The sequence below is a fragment of the Delphinus delphis genome, chromosome 7 (assembly GCF_949987515.2).
Source record: "Delphinus delphis chromosome 7, mDelDel1.2, whole genome shotgun sequence".
Classification (NCBI taxonomy): domain Eukaryota; kingdom Metazoa; phylum Chordata; class Mammalia; order Artiodactyla; family Delphinidae; genus Delphinus; species Delphinus delphis.
Window position 1 is genome coordinate 392,415 of NC_082689.1, and position 17,957 is coordinate 410,371.

Genomic DNA, 17,957 nt, shown 5'->3' on the forward strand with positions numbered 1-17,957 from the left:
TGTAGAAATTCAAACTGTACAGGAATTTACAGTTTCCCAATCTCCCGAAGTTAAAGGACTGTGATTATCTTGCTCACCTTTCAATCTAAATGATAGCAGTTTCGGTGCAACCTTTCTGGCCCCATTTAATGCTTGATGTGAAAATGCACACACGCGCGCTCGCGTACATAATTGCACACTACCCACCTTTTTATTGTTTTAAGTAGATAAGTGTTTTTATTAATAGACTTTAGAGCAGTTTTTGGTTTTCAGAAAAATCGAGAAGCAAATACAGAGTTCTTATACACCCCCTCCACACATACACACGGTTTCCATTATTATAAACATTTTCCATGGGTGGGGTACATTTATTAAAATTGATGAAGCAATACTGATACATTATTATTAACTAAATTCCATGGTTTACATTACGAATGATTCTGTGTTGTACAATTATGTTAAGTATCCACCATTACAGTATCATACAGAATAGCTGCACTGCCCTAAAAATCGTCTGCTTCTCCTATTCATCCCTCTCCCTGCCCCCGAACCCCTGGCAAATACTGATCTTTTCACTGTTTTTAGTTCTGCATTTTCCAGAATGTCATATAGTTGAAATCATACAGTATGTAGCCCTTTCAGATTGACTTCTTTCACTTAGTAATAGGCATTTTAAGTTTCCTCCGTTCCTTTTCGTGGCTGGATGGCTCATTTCTTCTTAACGCTAAAGAATATTTCATTGTCTATATGTTCCACAATTTATCCATTCACCTATTATTTAGTTACCTATTTTTGGCCATGCCGCGCAGCACACGGGATCTTAGTTCCCCACCCAGGGATTGAACCCGCACCCCCTACGGTGGAAGCACAGAGTCTTAACCACTGGACCACCAGGGAAGTCCCTCCATTAACCTACTGAAGACATGTTGGTTGCATCCAAGTTTTGTCAATTATGAATAAAGCTGCTATAATCATTCGTGTTTTGGTTTTCGTGTGGACATTTTTTTAAACTCCTTTGGGTAAATACCAAGAACTGTAATTGCTGGGTCACACTGTAAGAAACTGCCAAACTGGGATTTCCCTGGTGGTGCAATGGTTAAGAATCCGCCTGCCAATGCAGGGGACACGGGTTCGAGCCCTGGTCCAGGAAGATCCCACATGCCGCGGAGCAACTATGCCCCTGCGCCACAACTACTGAGCCTGCGCTCTAGGGCCCGCGAGCCACAACTACTGAAGCCTGCTCACCTAGAGCCCATGATCCGCAACGAGAAGCCACCGCAATGAGAAGCCCGTGCACCACAACAAAGAGTAGCCCCCGCTTGCCACAACTAGAGAAAAGCCCAAGCATAGCAACAAAGACCCAATGCAGCCAAAAATAAAAATTAATTATTTTAAAAAAACAAAGAACCCACCAAACTGTCTTCCAGAATGAGCTGTACTATTTTGCATTTCCACCAGCAATGAATAAGAGTTCCTGTTGCTCCACATCCTTGCTCCACATCCTTGCCAGCATTTCGTGTTGTCAGTGTTTTGGATTTTGGCCATGCTAATAGACGTGTAGAGGTATCTCATTTTATTTCCAATTCCCTAATGACAAGTGATGTTGGGCACCTTTTCACATGCATATTTGCTACCTGTACATCTCTTTGGTGAGGTGTCTGTTCAGATCTTTTGCCCAGTTTTTAAATTGAGCTGTTGGTTTTCTTAATTGGTGTCACACTATCCACTTTTCTACCATTTACATTTTTAACAATACTCTTCACAAATTCTGGCCATGTTTTACTCAATTTTATGTCATTCTGTTTATTCGATATATTTCACAGTGTTAGTGTACCATACTTTAACAGACTCCTAATAGATGAACAATATTTTGATTGTTCCCAATCTTTCATTACCATAAATAGTGCTCTGGTGAACATTTGTTCATACACCTGTATGTATATGTTCCAGTTATCTACTGCTGCATAATAAAATACCTGAAAACTCTGTGGTTTAAAAGAAGCATTTTATTAGAGCTCACAATTTTTGTAGGTCAGGCATTCTAGCAAGGCTCAGTTAGATGATTCTTCTGTGTGATACAGTAGAGATCACTGGTGTGGCTGGAAGGCTGCATTCAACTGGTACCAGGGACCAGAGCACCTACACATTGCCTCTCCAGCCCAGTTGTGCTTCTTATGTGGCTGCTCAGGGCTTCTGGAGATTTCCAGGAGGCCCTGGTGGAAGCTGCCAGACCCTTGTGACCTCACCTTGGTCATCCCAGGACATCACCTCACCACATTCCATTGGTTGAGTCTGGGGCCAACCCAGACTCAAGGGGAGGGGAAAGTAGACCCCCACCTCTCAATCGGAGGAGTAGCGCAGTTGTGGCCATCTTAATCTACCACATTGTCTTATTAGTTCTTTTTTTTTTTTAATATTTATTTATTTGGCTGCGCTGGTTCTTAGTTGAGGCATGCAGGTTCTTTGTTGCAGCGTGCAGGATCTCGTTTCCTGACCAGGGATTGAACCCGGGACCCCTGCATTGGGAGCGTGGAGTCTTAACCACTGCACCACCAGGAAAGTCCCGTCTTATTAGTTCTTCAAGATAGATTCTTAGAAATTGTATTGCTGGCTCAAAGGGCGTGTTCTAAGTGCTGCTATTTCCAAATGCATTGCCCGAGGGGAAGGTTATACTGACACTCCATTGCATATGTTTCTACTTTTGTTAACCCTAGATTTCACCAGGCTTTATTATCTTTGCTTAACATGATAGGGGGAAAAAAAACCTCAGTGTTTTGTGTTTCTTTGATTTCAAGTGAGGCTAAACAGATTTTCACACATTTGTTGGCTGTTTGTAGTTCTTCTGTCATTTTATGTCCTTTACTGTTATCTATGGGGAAATTGGTCTTCATGCCTTTCATCTAAAAAAAAAATTCTTTATTTTGAAGGGTAGTGGTCTTCCTGTATCATATAATGAAAATAACTCCTCCCAGATATTGATGAATTCTCTTACAAAGACCGTTTTAGAAACTGCAAAAATGAGAGATGATTCCCTAACTATTGTCGACTGAAAAAAAATGCACAACCTAAAAGTTGAGAATTCAGCTTTATTTGTCAGACTTTCTGAGCAACTGCTCTGAGGAGGTAAGAGAGGAGCCAGGATCTATGAGAGTTTTTGCAACAAAAACGGCGCAGTCGAAACATCAAAAGAGTACTGTTAATTAAAGAAAACAGACACCTCAAGTTAATGGAGTTAACACTTTTCTATGTATGGGAAAATTCAACAGTCTGGGCTCACTGAAATCATTCCTCTGATGTGCACCTTAACTATCTAGGGCCAGGATCCCGCTTCTCTCCCTCCTGAATCCCCTCAGGGTGCACCATCAGGGGTGTCTGCAGTAGCTGCCGGCTTGATAGCTGCAACATCCTTTGTTTACTGATACGGCAGAGAGCATTTTTCATCCATGCTTTTTCTTTCAGTATGTTGCAATACTTTAGATAAATCTTTGATAACAAATTTCAACCTTGGGACTACTGACAGTTTGGGACCAATAAGTCTTTGCTGGGGGGAGGGGGGCGCCTCTCCTGTGCTTGTAGGATGGCCAGCAACAACCCTGGCCTCCCCCACTAGCTGCTCTTAGACCCCACCCCAAGCTGTGACTGTCAAAATGTCCCCCAGTCAAGAGCCAGTGCTTTGGGGGAAGGCTAAGCTACTCTAACAAAGAAACCCAACCAAAATCCACTAGCACAGAAGGAATTTTATTTCTTATCTAACAGTCCAGGGGCCAGGCAGCCATGCTCCGCGGGGTTACTCAGGGACCCAGATTCCTTCCAGCGTGGCGTCTGCCCCCAAAGGGCCTCGCCATTGTCTTCATGGTCAAGGGTGGATTGCAAGAAGGTCGGGGGGTTGGGGGAGAGGGAGAATGCTCCGCCCACCGTCTGAAGGGGCACACACCACTGCTGCTCACGTCTCATTGGCAGTAACTTAGCCACCTGGCCCCATCTACCTGCAGGGAGGGCTGAGCGATGGCATCTAACAGGGCAGTGATGTGCCCAGCACAATCTTATTCTTCTGGAAGTAGATGAGTGCTATGGACTGAATATTCCCCCCCAAAAGTCATAGGCTGAATCCCTAAACCACAATGTGACTGTATTTGAGAGATCATTAAGAGGAAGAGAAACCAGACCTCTCTCTCTCTGTCCACAGCTGTACAGTGTGAAGGCCATGTGAGGACACAGTGAGAAGGTGGCCACCTGCAACCGAGAGGGAGAACATCAACCCTCCTGGCACCGTGAACTTGGACCTCCAGCCTCCAAAACCGTGAGGAAGATGTTCTGCTGTTTAAGCCACTCAGCCTGTGGCATTTTGCTCTTGCAACCCAGCTAAAACAGGGAGAAAGTCTTTGATGGATAGTAGCAAAGTCTGACCAATTCCTGTGATGGAAGGTGCAATAGGACAGTAAGAGCTATGGGGCCTCTTTTTTAATGCAAAGTCTCAAACTCACAAAAGCCGAGAGGACCTAACAAACTCCACATCCCATCAGCCAGCTTCAGCAATTCCGGCCAGCTTCTGGCCCTTCCCTCGCCCCAAGTACACTCAGGCCCAGCGCCCTATCTGGCATTTCCTCCGTGAAGTAGATGCCCTTGTGCCCGCTACCAGGCCTCCGTGGCAGGGGAGACTCGCACTGCTCAGGGCAGACTGCGGAGATGGTTCTCAGTGTAGCAAGCACAGAGACGGACGCAAGGACTCTCCTGTACCTGCGTCAGGGATGTGAGGTCACGACTGCATGCATGGAGGTGCTGCAGTCACCCTGTGACCACGAGGGACAAGCTATGAGAACTGGTAAGTTGTTGACCCAACATCTGACATCACTGAGTAGCAGAAACAGTTCTTGGCTGCCTAACTCTGGACTTTGTGTTATGTGAGATGATTAGACATCCTGGTGATTTAAGCCAGTTAGGCTGGCATTCTGGTACCTGCAGTCAAAGGCATGTTGGAAGAGGTGGAAGCAAAATTGCTTCCTTATCTTAATAAGAAATTTCACCGTACTTGTGCCAGTTTAGCAACTTCTGCCATCAAAAGGGCATCCCCTGCATACAAGGACCCAGCAGCCAGGCTCCCCACATTTCCATGGGTGACCAGGAAGGCTGTGCGGTCACAAGCTGATGTATTGCACGTGTTCCTGCCTGTCTGCCTGGTAAGTTCATCCTACAGATGTGGTACAAGGCTGTCCTGGGACTTGCCCAACCCCAGGAGGGTTCTCTTGTGTACTGTAATCCCTAATCCCCTCATCCTTTTGAGGGCAAGGAGATGAAAATTTCAGAACCAGACTCATAATTCAAAGGCAATGTTAAGTACTAGTGTTTGTATCAACGACCTTTCACTAGGTCGTACCGCAGTAACAAAGGGCCCCAAAGCCTCGGTGGACTCGGCATCACAACTGTGTTTCTTGCTGGTGCCACCTATCAGCTGCAATGGCTGTGGCTTGGCTGTGGCTGTTTGTTCATTCCAGGGTCCAGGGTGAAAAAGCAGCCCTAATCGTGCACATGCTGTTCTCACACTGGCGGCAGGAAGGGGAGGGGTGACCCGCACAACAGCTTTTAAAGTTTCTTCCTGAAAGTCAGCTCTGGTTACTTTACAGATGCCCTGGAAGTCACAGGGCCAAACCCAACATCAAGGAAGAAAGCCAACAATTGGGAATGATAGAATCTACCACTTTTCCGGAACCCACAACCAAATCAAGCAACGGTCCATCAGGAAAACGTCAAGCGACCATAGGTGTCTGGGGTCACGGGAAATCAGGGGCTTGAACCAAATGAGGTGGGGTAGGAAAGTCAGGCAAACTGTTGCCACGACCTCAGCCCAAGCACCGAGGTGGACGGTCTAGAGCTCGCGGGGGTCCGCTGCCGTCCCCAGCCCTGGAGAGCCCTCGCCCGTCTCTCGTCTGCAGCAGGGGAGCAGGTGCTTCACGAAGGCTCCCTGGAGAGCAGTCCTGAAGTTCACGGCCACACTTCCGGCTGCCTCCGGATTTCTCCTCGGCAAACTCGAACGTTCCAGAGGCAGTTCTGGGAAACGCGGCTCTCAGCTTGGCACGGGCCGAACGCTGGTGTCCGCCCCAACCCCCTAGGTTGAGGTCTGACCCCACCGTGACGGTACCTGGGGACAGGCCTCCGGGGCCACGAGGCCCGAGGGCGGGACCCCTCGACGAGAAGGCGGCCGACGCGGTCTCACCTGGAACCGCCCCTAAGACGACAGCAGCCAACCTCACTGAGCGCTTCCCGGTGCCGGGGCGCGCGCCCTCAAGGTCCCCGCCGTCGGGGAGTCGGCGGCGGGCGGGCCCCGAGGCCGCAGCCCCGAACTTTAGGAGGAGGGACGACCGCCCGCGCCCACGACAGCGGCCCGCGCGCGGAACGAGGCGCGCCCGGCTTCCGGCCCGGAAGAGGCGGTGCGACCGAGGCCCCGTCGGGCCAGTCGCGCCGCTTCCGCCGGACTAGTCCCAGCCAATCCGGCTCATCTGAGCCAATCCCGGCGCGCGCCGCGGGCGCCGGCCCATTGCAGCCAATGGGAGGTCCGGGCGGCCCGGCTGCGCTGGGGGTGGTGGCGGAGGCGGGAAACGCGGCGATGGCGGGCAGGCGCGGCGCTCTCATCGTGCTGGAGGGTGTGGACCGTGCGGGGAAGAGCACGCAGAGCCGCAAGCTGGTGGACGCGCTTTGCGCCGCGGGCCACTGCGCCGAGCTGCTGCGCTTCCCGGGTGGGCGCGGCGGGCGCGGGGTTCCGGGATGCCGGGGGCCGGGGAGGGGACCCAGGGGCCACGGAGGCCTCGCCGGCTCCTGAGGACGAGAAGCGAAGGCCTCCTGCGCTGAACTCGCTCTCGTTTGTCCGCGGGTCGGAGCGCGGGGACCACCCTTGTGGTCCCCGAGCCTCAGTGGTCTGTGGTTCTGTTTTTGCGCAGCTGCCCCGCGGCTGATGTGCAGTAAAGTCACGTGTTTAGTGAGTCTTGGCACATGTACACCCAGGAAAGCGTCTTCACGACCAAGAGAATGAGTATATCTGTGACCCCTAAAAGTTTCCAGGTGCTGCTTTGTAATCCAAGTCTCCGTTTTATCTTGGGTTTCCCGCCCCCTGTCCTTGCATGGCTGTTTACCCTGTGAAGGGTTTTGTGTCATATTTTTAATTTTTTAAGGTAAAACATTGATCTTGAAAACCAGGGGTAGGGAGATGGGGGGGGGATGCTTTTTAAAATTTTCTTGTTTTTTTTCCTTTTGGCCACACTGTGTGGCATGTGGAACTTCACTGACCAGGGAATGAACCCGTGCCCCCTGCGAGTCTCAACCACCGGGGAAGTCCGAAAGTGCTTTTTTTGAATATTTATCATTTTAATCTTTAAGCCAACCAGTCTACAAATCTTATACAGTTGATCCTTGAACAACATGGGTTTGAACTGCAGTGGTCCACTTATATGCATATTTTTTTCAATAAACATACAGTACTATGAAGTCTTGTGTTGGTGGAATGCAAAAATGCAGAACCTCAGATGTGGAGGGCCGACTTTGGGAGTTGAATATCCTTCTCTTGGTATCGAGGTAGCTCCTGGTACCAGTTCCCCTTGGTTGGCAGTTCCTTTGCAGTTGCTGCCTCCTACCTGAGTTCCTTCTTCCTAAAGCATTTTTCATCCCAGTGTGTCTGCACACTGCTGCCCTTTCTCAGGAAAAGGTCTGAACCTGTCTAAAGTTGTAAAATAAAACTCAAAGTTAGACTTGGGTCAGGGCCTCGAAATTTGGCACAAACTACGAATGTAGATGGAGAGCCTGTCCTCACTTTTGTGTGTTGTTCTCTTTTATTTTAGAAAGATCAACTGAGATTGGCAAGCTTCTGAGTTCCTACTTGGAAAAGAAAAGCGAGGTGGAAGATCACTCGGTGCACCTGCTGTTCTCTGCGAACCGCTGGGAACACGTGTAAACACCCCTGTCCTTCTGCCGCTCCCCCTGCTTCTGTGCCTGTCCCCAAGGCTGAATGCGGCTCTGTTTCTGAGTGGCTGAGAGCATGCTGGAGGCTGTACCTTTGCAAGGTTCTTTAGGTCACGGATCCCAAAGAGCTAGTTAATGCTTTTTTTCTTCTCCCCACCCCCCGCTCCCAGCTTTTTGTAATTAATAGACTAGGTAGTTTTAGGTACACAGAAAAGAGCCCCCCGCAATGCCCCCGTCCCTTCCTCCCCGCCCAGAGATGCTCTTATTTATGTCTTTGATGAACCAGTGTTGACACATCATTAAGTGAAGTTGAGTTTATGTTGGGGTGTGCCCTCTCGCGCCCTCTTTTTGACTTACATCATCTTGGTGGATTCCCTCTTCACCCTGCACAACTGTTGACGAAGTGCCTGTGGGGTCCGCTCTCAGGTGCTTCTGTTTCCATTTACACACGTATGTAGGTAACACACATGTCATCGGAGGTGTTTTGTTTTAACGTGAATGAATGGGACCCTACCGTACAGATTACCTCACGGCTGGCTTCCTGAGGCCGCCTCCCGATCTGCACTCTTCCTCTTCTCTCCCGTCCCAGCGGCCTGCTCTCCGGAAAGGCTGCCCCACCTTGGACTGAGGGATGCCAGTGGACGGACGTTCAGGTGGTTGTGCCTTATTCCCTCTCACAGGCAAGCTGGCACTGCTCTCCTCTGGCTTTGGCTTAGCCGGTAGTCTTGTCTGGAAAGGCCTCCCCCTCCGTGTATTAGATGAGAATGAGGGTAGGTTTACAGTCTTTAACACATCTGGAGTTTATTGACATAAATGTTGTGATTTTCGCTTTTTGTGGATTTCTAGAAAAGTAATGTCAGAGCAGCTGAAAATGAGAAACAGTTCTGACTCCATTCCCTAATTGCTGTCTGCTTCCAGGACACAGGCCTGCAAGTCTCTGGGCCATTCGTTCTGCCACAGCTCCCCCTTCTGATTATTCCAGCCACTGCCATCAGATTAGGTTTGCTGACACTTGGAAGTCCTTGGCTGACAGGTCGGATGCCGGGCAGCGCTGTGGCCCCTAGTACCCCTCAGGTCTCGTGTGCAGGGCGGGCCTGGGAACGGGTGCTCAGTTAACCTAGGCTGTTTTGAGTTCACCCTGGTGCTTGGAGCACTTTCTGAGAGGACTCTGGTTACTTCCTCAGCCCCTGGTTTTCTGCCCTTTTGCTGTGCTGCGTCTTTACCGGGTCAGTTGCTGGTCGTGGAAGTCATCTCCCCTCCCAGCTGCTGCGCGGTTTCCCTGGCACCGATTGCGGTAACAGCCTCCACTTCCCTCCCCGGCTGTTTGTCAAAACCTACTGATCCTCTAGGGCCATCCAGGAATTAAATTCCTGGAAATGAGCAATCTCTCTTACTTTCCGTAGCAATTTAGCGATGTTCTTCTCTACCTGTTTTTAAACTTTTTATTCTGGAATAGTTGCAATCAGTCAGGAAGTCTGCGCCAAGAACCCCCGGGTGCCCTTCCCCAGGCTTCCCCGGTTAGTAACATTTTGCCACATTTGCTTTACCATTTGCTCACTCTTTTTAAAAATCAAGGGCTATTTTATGAAATGCTGGGTTTACCTGATGTTTCCTCATGAGTAGATTTGGGTTTGCATTTTTGATAGGAAGACCCCAGAAGTGACATTGGGTCCTCTTGAGGGCATCGTGGCGGGATGCGAGGCCACTTGGGTTTCCCCTGATTAGTGAGGGGGCTGCTGGCCAGGCTCTTCCACTAAGTGACTCTCTTTCCTGTTGTAAATAGTCAAAAGGGGAACTCATAAAACCAAAAATATCCCCTTTCTATGAAACCTCCTAGTTTGTGTTGGTTAGTCATCCTGCTGGAGTCTGTTATTGTGATTTTCTGATTCTGTCATTTCCGCAACACCGATCAGCTGGCATTCTGTGTAAGGAAGAGCTTTCCTGCCTTCCGTGTCCGTCCATCCGTCCGTCCATCATCAGTGGGTCATAAGCGCTACTGTTAGTCATTTCGCTGTTCAGATTGTCCCAGCCTCGGCCTGTGGGAACCCCTTCAGGCTGGCTCCTTCGTCCCTTGGACGTGTTTCTGGCCTGACAAGGTATTGCGGCTTTCCGTGCCTCCTGCTTTAGCCGGGGCCAGCTGTTCTCTGCTCTTTGTGGAGGGTGGACTTCAGAGACCGACATCTGCTCAGCTTCTGCATGTGTTCACGTCCCCTGCATCTGTCTGACCCCTGCCATCTCATCCAGCACCCGGGCTCATCTGCCCCATCCTGCCCTCCACGGGCTGGTCTTAGGATCACTGCCCTCACCTACGTAAAGCCTGCCTGGGGCTCACAGGTGGTTGCAGCTCTGTTGTTAGAATGGGGGCACACGGTGCTGTGTCCAAACATCTCAGGCACGCCTTTGCCCTTCCACTGTGTTCATTTGGGATACGGGTAGGTTCATTTGACTTTGTATACAATTTTAGGTTTTTCTTTTTTTTTTCCCATTCTTGTTGATTTCAGTTTTCAAATATGTAAAACATGAAATGGTTCTAAGAGTCAGAATCATACAGAAAGGTCACTGCCCTGCCCACCCCCTTTCCATCCAAGCCCTGCCTTCCGCTGTCGGCAAGCAGGCCCATTCACTTCTAAACGAAATCAGCAGATGCCTGTTGTCTTGACTCACCTTCTGTCTGATATAAAGGCAGCCGCCTGTGTGCCCAATGTGCTTTGCTTTGTTAGCAACGTGTCAGGAGGGTGTTTATGGGGCATCTTTCTCGCTCTCTGTACAGTTGCATCTTCTGTGCTCATGCCATATTCTACCAGTGTTCTGTTCACAAGATTAGGTAGTTTTAAGTGTTGATAATTTGCACTTAGGAATGACGCTGTGATGGGAATGGCGTCTCACTGTTGGAGGTGCCCCCCGCTGTGCTGTTCTGTGAGCTTCTCACCGTAACTCTTGTTCCCCAAAGTGCAAGCAGTGCTTCTGGCCCATGCCAAGCCTCTGCACCCATCCTGCTAAGGTCTCGGGGCCGGAGGGTGGTGGGGACCTGCTGCCTCCTGCTGGAGGGTGTCCTGGCTCCCAGGCGGATGCAGGAGCATCCTTCATCACCTCCGGGCCACGTCCAGCCTTCCCTCCTGTTGGCCTGGCCCCTCCTCTCCCCGCAGGGCCTGGCCCTTCCACTCCCGGACAGCCGAGCTGCCTCTGGACAGCTGCCGATGCCAGTTGTATTTATCCCCTTTAGTGAAGTTGTCTTTTCGTGCTGGGCTTTGCTGGGAGTGAAGATTCAGAGCCTTGGGGGATGAAAGTCAGGCTACAGATTGCTGCCCGCGCGTGATCCCTTCATGTTGGCTTCTGAATTGAATTGTGTCCTCAGGGTGATTTGAGCATGAGACTCAGGGCCTATGAAGCCAGGACCATGGCTCACAGGATCCTCTTTTTTGTAGGCCGCTAATTAAGGAGAAGCTGAGCCAGGGCATCACCCTGGTCGTGGACAGGTACGCCTTTTCTGGGGTCGCCTTCACCAGCGCCAAGGAGGTGAGTGCCGCTCCGGCCCCAGCGCGTGGTTTGTGCCTGGTGTGGACTCAGTGTGGTCCCCATGGGCACAGAGCAGTCGCAGCGCGAGTCTCTTCATGTCACTGCCTCTAGCGGTTTGAGATCCCCGTGTTCGCCAGGTCAATTTGGTCTTTGTCGACAAGAAGAGAAACCTTTTTTGTAGCTACAGGTTTTCATAGATACAACTGCATTTTTCATTTGGCCGACACATTTCACATCATACATTTACACATATGGTCCATCGGCAGGCCTGTTTCATCCAGCGTCTTGTTTGCGGAAAAGATGGTGAGAGTGTCTGGGGTGCTTTCGTGCTGTGTTCCTGACCCCCTGTTCCAGGGAGCTGCTGTTTCACAGGCATAATGGCAGTGACTCCACTGCCCTTTTTTCCTGCTTTTTATTTAAAAATTTTCAAACATATACCAGCAGAGAAAATAAGCCACCCAGCACCGTCACCTGCCTCAGAAGCTTCTGGTCTCTGTGACCCCCAGACACATCATCAGTCCCTTCATAAACATTTCGGTGCACATCCCCAAAGCAGCTTTTCAGAAACCTCGTCTCACCCATTCCAGAGTGTCATCATTCAGGCAGTGTGCAGAGTTCCCAGTGCTCTCAGGAGCCGTTTGATCCGTCTTGTGTTTTTACAGTTCGATTGAATCGGAATCCCGCCAGTTAAGGTCCATTCTTGAAATGTCTCTTGAATCTCTCGATACATAGGTTCCTGCATCTCTTTTCTTCCTTCCGCTAAAATTTTTGAATTTTTTATTTTCCCGAGTCGCCTATCAAGAGGCACGGCATGCCTGGTTATCTCCTTTTTGTGGTAACCGTCTTTGATCGTGGCTAATTCACGAAGGGCTGCAAAATGACAGCCTTCTAACCCTGCCAGTCTTCCCGCACGAGCTAGCTGGGTCCTCCTTTAGGGCAGTCCCCCGAGGTACCGGCCACACGGCTCCATCTGTGGAAAGCACGCAGGCTCGGGCAGGGCTGACGGGCTCCCTTCTCCAGTCAGGGTGTCCCGGCAGCACAAGGCTCTGAGCCCACAGCTCGGTTCTAACCCTTTTAAATCTTCAGAGCTGTGTGGCTCTCTCTTCCTCTAGAAGTGGGGACACTATTTTTAGAGTTGCGAGGATGAATGAGAGGGGACATGCAGGAGACAGCACACGGGGCGCAGGCGAGCGTCTCCAGGATTGGGGTCTTCCCCTCTCTGTAGAAGGGAGTGATGCCCTGGCTCGTCTGCTGCCACTGCTTGGCCAGAGGGTGTGGGACGCACGCATGATGCCCTCGGTCCCGGGCCCTGAGTGACGCGTCCTGGGCCCCGGGGTGTTCTGTCCACTGTGAACGTATTCACATGTCAAAACACAGGAAGGTGATGTGAGTGAAAGCAAAACGCTGGAGACCTAAAGGACAGAGCTGCTGCTGTGTAAGAACTCTCCCCTCAAACGTCAGCTCGCCTTTCCCCCTTTTCGATGAATTTTGAAACCAGGAATGAGACCGCATTAAGCTGGATCCGTAACGGTTGGGTTCTTCGTCTCCAGAATTTCTCCCTGGACTGGTGCAAGCAGCCAGACGTGGGCCTCCCCAAACCGGACCTGGTTGTGTTCCTGCAGCTGCAGCCGGCAGAGGCCGCCGCGAGGGGCGAGTTCGGCCGTGAACGCTACGAGAGCAGCCCTTTCCAGCAGCGGGCCCTGCAGTGCTTCCAGCAGCTCCTGGGAGACTCCAGTCTGCCCTGGAAGGTGGGCGCGGTGCCCGGGCCCTCCTGGGGGCAGCACTTTCTGGTCCTGGGGTTGGTGCAGGACGTGGGTCGGTGCCCTGATGCTGGCCCAGGGCAGGGCCGCACGGGCAGCGGCTCCAGAGCAGGCGTCCTGCACGGGGGACCCTGTGCCGAGCCGGCCGTCCAGCGGGCTCCCGTCCCCTGCTGGACGTCAGCTGTGCGAGGCCAGCACCCAGAACGCCGAGTCCGTGGGTGTCAGGCAGCGGCACTTTAGCTCCCATGCAACCAGGTCGAGCGTGGGGCCTTCGTTGACTCCAGGCGCCAGGCGGCCCGCACCCGCCACAGCTGCCACCGCCCTGCTCTCCGTCCCTGCGGCCTGGCGCCCGCCCACCTCAGGGCACGTGACCCGGAGCCCCGGTCCATCTTCCCTGCACGTGCCCACCTGGCACGGCCGCTGCTCCTCTTACTGCTGGCAGTGTCCTCGCCACTCGGGCAGGTCCCAGGGTTTGGGTTCTCAGTTCTGGCACCTCGTGCTTCTCCCTCGCCCTCCAGCTGTGCCTCCCCGCTGTCCTGCTCTGGCTGGTGCTGGTTTGTGGCCAGGGCCGGGGCTCCTCTGTGTGCAGGTCCGGAGTACACCCTTGACCTTTCTGTTTGTCTCCTGTGTGCTCGGGGGTGGAAGGAAGGGCGTGTCTTTCCCCAGATGGGGGCTGCAGTGCGGTGCCTCAGATCCCTGTCATCTCTCTGCTGGCTGGTTCTATCAGCTACTGAATTCCAGAGTTTTCCTCTGGTTCTTTTTTTTTTGGCTGTGCCACGCGGCCTGTGTGTGGGATTAGTTCCCCGACCAGGGATCGAACCCCTGCCCCGTGCATTGAGAGCACTGGACCGCCAGGGAAGTCCCTCTCTGGTTTTTTTTAACTAGTTCTACATGGTGTAAGTTCCTCTTGATTTATACTACGTTTCAGCACCTGCTGGGAACACGACAAGACTTCACAGCATCAGGAATGTGAAAGGGGAAGGCCAGCGGCGCTCTCCTCTCCTTCCTGCACTGACTGTTCGTCTTGTCTCGTTTCCCGCAGCTTTAAGAACTTCCTTTAATGTTCCTGTAGGGCAGGTCTCCTGGCATAACATTCTCAACTTCTGTTTATCTGAAAATTTATTTTTCTTAGTATTTTTCAAATTTTTAAAGCAGTCACAAACTTACAGGAAAGTTTTAAGTACGATACAAGGAACTCTTCCAGGACCATTTGAGAATAAATTAGTACCTGACACCCCCTCCCTGTCAAAATGGGGCCAGTCACATGGATCCGCTCCTACTGCCTGACCCCCCGGTCCCACTAGTGACCCTTGTAACAGGACGTGGTTCACAGGCACACCTCTCTGGCCTCCAGCCTGTGACTTTCTCAACCTTGACTTTTTTGAAGGTCGCAACAGTCGCTTTGTAGCCGAACCTCAGATTGACTTTGTGATTGGATCAGGTTGTGTGTCCTTGGTGGGCTGTCGCTGCCCCGTCACGGGCTGCGCACCCTTGGTGTGTCGCGCTCCAGCGATGCTCCCCTTGAGCTCTGGGTTAAGCAGTTCACGGTGAAGTCACTCCGCGTCCCGCTTTGAGGTGGTGCTTTGACGCTGCTCATAGACTTCCAGTTCGTTTATATGCTTACACCTGCACGGACTCACGTTTGTACCGCGTACTCACCAGCAACCTGTTTTCCTCACAATTGGAGGCGCAGGTTGGCCCAGGTCTGGCCCCTGGGTGACCCCCACCCCAGCCCCGGGTCCTTCTGATCAGTTCCCCTCACTTCCGGCCTTTCCCGGTCCCGGCCCATTACGATTGACCTCTGGGCTCACCCTGTGCTGTCCCGGCCCAGTGTCCTGAGGTGTCCCTGGTTCCATTTTATGAAGGAAGAGATAGAGGCGGTTATCTGGGCCCCCAGAGGACGAGGGGTGTCCACGTACGTGTCCACACGGGAGGTGCCACGCACCGCCAGCTGCCTGGGATGGTTCTGTGCCAGAGCTCTGCAGCTGGGCCGTGGCTGGCAAGGTGACCTTCAGGCGGGGCCGGGGGGCCCGTGGGGAGGCGGTGTCGCTCCTCATAGACTTTGTGCCGCGGTTACAGCTGTCTGAGCGTGTCTACACCCTGGAGCTTTTCCAGAGTTTGCTGCGCCAGAGGCTGCCTAGAGGCTCTTAGTGCCCAGAGCTGAGCCTTGCCTGAGGAGGGGCCTCCCAGGCACGCCTTCCCTCATGTGGCCCGGCATGTGTCCCTCCCTCCGGTGGAGGGTCGCTCCTCTCGTGGGCTGGCCCCCCGGTGACCGAAGGTCCTTGTGTCAGCAAGGTGGGGCAGCCAGCTATCGGGACGAAGCCCATCGTACCAGGGAGAGGAGTCGGACCCAAGTTGGGCTCCCGGCAGAACCTGCGGTACAGGCAGGTCCGGGCGCAGCCGTGGAGGGGCGGGAGTGGGTGCTGCCCTCGCCGCCTCTGCTGGCGGCACCGGGGTCCCCTGGAGGTGAGCGTCTGACCGGGGCTGCAGCCGGGGGACCAGGCGGCTCGGTCCCAAGGGCCTGTCCAGCTCACTGTCCCTAGGCGAGGCCGGGGGTCAAGGACCCCAGAGGAGCGGAAGCCGTGCCCTCCGGAAGCTGCCCCACCCGCTGAGAACATTAACCTGTCTCTCCCCCCTGCCCCTGCCCAGACAGTCGACGCCTCCAGGAGCATCGAGGACGTCCACCGGGAAATCCGCGTGCTGTCTGAGGGTGCTATCCGGGCCGCTGCACACAGGCCGCTGGGGCAGCTGTGGACCTAGAGGGACGGGACCCCCGTCTGCCGCAAGGCAGGAGCCGCGTGTGCACAGTGTCCGGGGCGGGGGGGGGGGGCGAAGCGGGACCCCCCAGGGAGTGGCCTGCGGGGAAGCCTCTCCTGCCCTCACCTGTGCCCCGAAGATACTAATAAATTAGTTATTGTGTTTCGCTGACTGGAGTTTCACAATGACTGTGTCCAGGCAGTTCCATCAGGGTCGCTGACCTCCTCGTGGACGTCTTCAGACACCAGTAAAGATGAAATGAAAACAGTTGTGGGCAGCCCCGGGCCCAGCAGGCATCAGCCGTGCCTGGGCTCTGAGCGCCGGCCTGACCAGTCTGTGTCCGAGTGGCAGTGTCGCTATCTGAGCACGCCCAGTGCTCGCTTTGCTGTTCCCTCTGTTAAGGTCTGAAATGCAGGTGTGTAGTCCCTCCATCCTGTGAAGTTACTCCAGGATGCAGTGGCCCTGCAGTGGGCGGTGGGCAGAGCCCCTGTCTGCAAAGCACCACAGGTCTCAGCGCCCTTCTGTGCGTGCCAGGAGACCGGATTCCGAGCAGAAGAGGATGTGACAGTTTAAAGTGTCACAAGACAGTCTGACTAGGGCTTGGGAAAACCCGCATGTGGCCAAGTGGGTTCCAGCTCAGCAGTGGCGCCCGCTCCCCGCACCGGGCAGGGTCCCTTCTCATCCAGGTTGAATAGATGTGGCTGTCCATCCACAGGTGCTTGGCAGGTGGGGGCAGCCCAGCCCTCAAGGGAGGACAGGACACAAGCGCTGGGGGTGGCTGGAGCTGTGCACTCGGATGGCTGTGCTGTCAGTTCACAGCGGGTCCTGCCTGCTGATGACACCAGGCTGGCCTCGGGCGCCCGTCCGTCTGAAGGGCCTGGCTGTGTCCACCCCGACGTGCAGCATGCACTCGAGGTCAGAACTCGAGGCCCGTGACCCAGTGACAGAAACAGTTGGGAACCGCTCGCAGGGTCAGACCACTTATTCTGCAGTCCCAAGGGTCACCCGCGGGCGTGGTCTGGCAACCCTCCCATCTACCTGCCTTTTGATCTTTCACATGACCAAGGCCACGTCCTAGGTGAAGAAAACGAAACGTGGGGCGGGGGTCTTGAGAGTACCGGGCCGTCAGGGAGGCTGCGTCGGCTGTGGGCCTGGGTGGGATGCCCGGAGCACGCTTGGGCGGGCCCCTGAGCGGGAGCTGGGCACCAGACGAGAGCTCTCTGTCCCAGGCCAGGAGCGGGGCCACGAAGGCCCCAGCGCAGACTCTCTCAGGGCTCGGCCGTGCAGGCGGGGGTGGGTGGGCAGGCCGGAGCCCAGGGGAGGAGAGGCCAGAGCTGAGTGGGGCCCACGGGCAGCTGGATGGTGTGAAGACAGAAATGGCCCCGGAGACCACAAAATTAACGGGCCGCTGAAACTTTCTTCAGTAAGCCCAGCACGGGTTTTAAAACATCTTGCCAGGGCCGCGGCAGCCGGCACCGCCGACGGGGCTGCGTGTCCTGAGGCGCCCTGACCCTCTGGCCTCCCCTAAAGAAGCCTGTTGGGCCCCGTGGCCGGCAGAATGACGGCCCCCAGAGACATCCTCGTCCTGACCCCTGGAACCTGTGAGTAGGGCGCCCACCTGGCCAAAGGAACCAGGAGGTGGGAGGCCACCCTGGATAGCCCGGGAGGCGGGAGGGGCCTGGTCAGAGGGGACGATGCCAGCTCTGCGAGGGGGGCGGGAGTTGATCCAGGGGACGCGGGGGCTCCTAGGAGCCGGAAAGGACAGGTAGCCAGTTCCCTGGGACCCCAGGGGGACAGCCCCGTTGACCTCTGCCCGCCAGGGCCCTGAGAGGTAAGTGTTGTCTCGGGCCCCTGCGTGTGGAGGGCGTCACAGCTCAAGAAGCCAACGCGGCCATTTCTGGAGGCCAGGACTCAGGTTCTGAGCCATGGCGCTTCCTGCTCTCCTCTGGCCTTGGTCCCCTTGCACCCAAACTGGAGGGTGGGTGGGCAGGCGGAAGC

The 17,957-nt window shown here is 53.8% G+C and overlaps 1 protein-coding gene across 6 annotated transcripts; it reads left to right on the forward strand.

Annotated features, from left to right (window-relative positions):
* Positions 1–6,554: 6,554 nt before the first annotated feature.
* Positions 6,555–16,130, forward strand: DTYMK (deoxythymidylate kinase). Of its 6 annotated transcripts, none has more exons than XM_060015439.1 (5): positions 6,555–6,710; positions 7,806–7,914; positions 11,352–11,442; positions 12,993–13,190; positions 15,852–16,130. In XM_060015439.1, exons 1-5 carry the CDS (start codon positions 6,581–6,583, stop codon positions 15,960–15,962), a joined length of 639 nt encoding a protein of 212 aa, XP_059871422.1. In that variant the 5' UTR covers positions 6,555–6,580; the 3' UTR covers positions 15,963–16,130. The 6 variants fall into 6 exon arrangements, with proteins under 6 accessions (XP_059871422.1, XP_059871418.1, XP_059871423.1 ...); XM_060015435.1 differs by having other exon boundaries at positions 15,856–16,130; XM_060015440.1 differs by having other exon boundaries at positions 13,065–13,190.
* The last annotated feature ends 1,827 nt before the right edge of the window (positions 16,131–17,957 follow it).

What these genes read in the sequence shown, in the direction of transcription:
- DTYMK (XM_060015435.1), top strand. Translation starts at nt 6,581, where the DNA reads ATGGCGGGCAGGCGCGGCGCTCTCATCGTGCTGGAGGGTGTGGACCGT. An exon ending in CCTTCACCAGCGCCAAGGAG is followed by an intron (nt 11,443 to 12,992) that starts GTGAGTGCCGCT and finishes CTTCGTCTCCAG; the next exon opens with AATTTCTCCCTGGACTGGTG. An exon ending in ACTCCAGTCTGCCCTGGAAG is followed by an intron (nt 13,191 to 15,855) that starts GTGGGCGCGGTG and finishes CTGCCCAGACAG; the next exon opens with TCGACGCCTCCAGGAGCATC.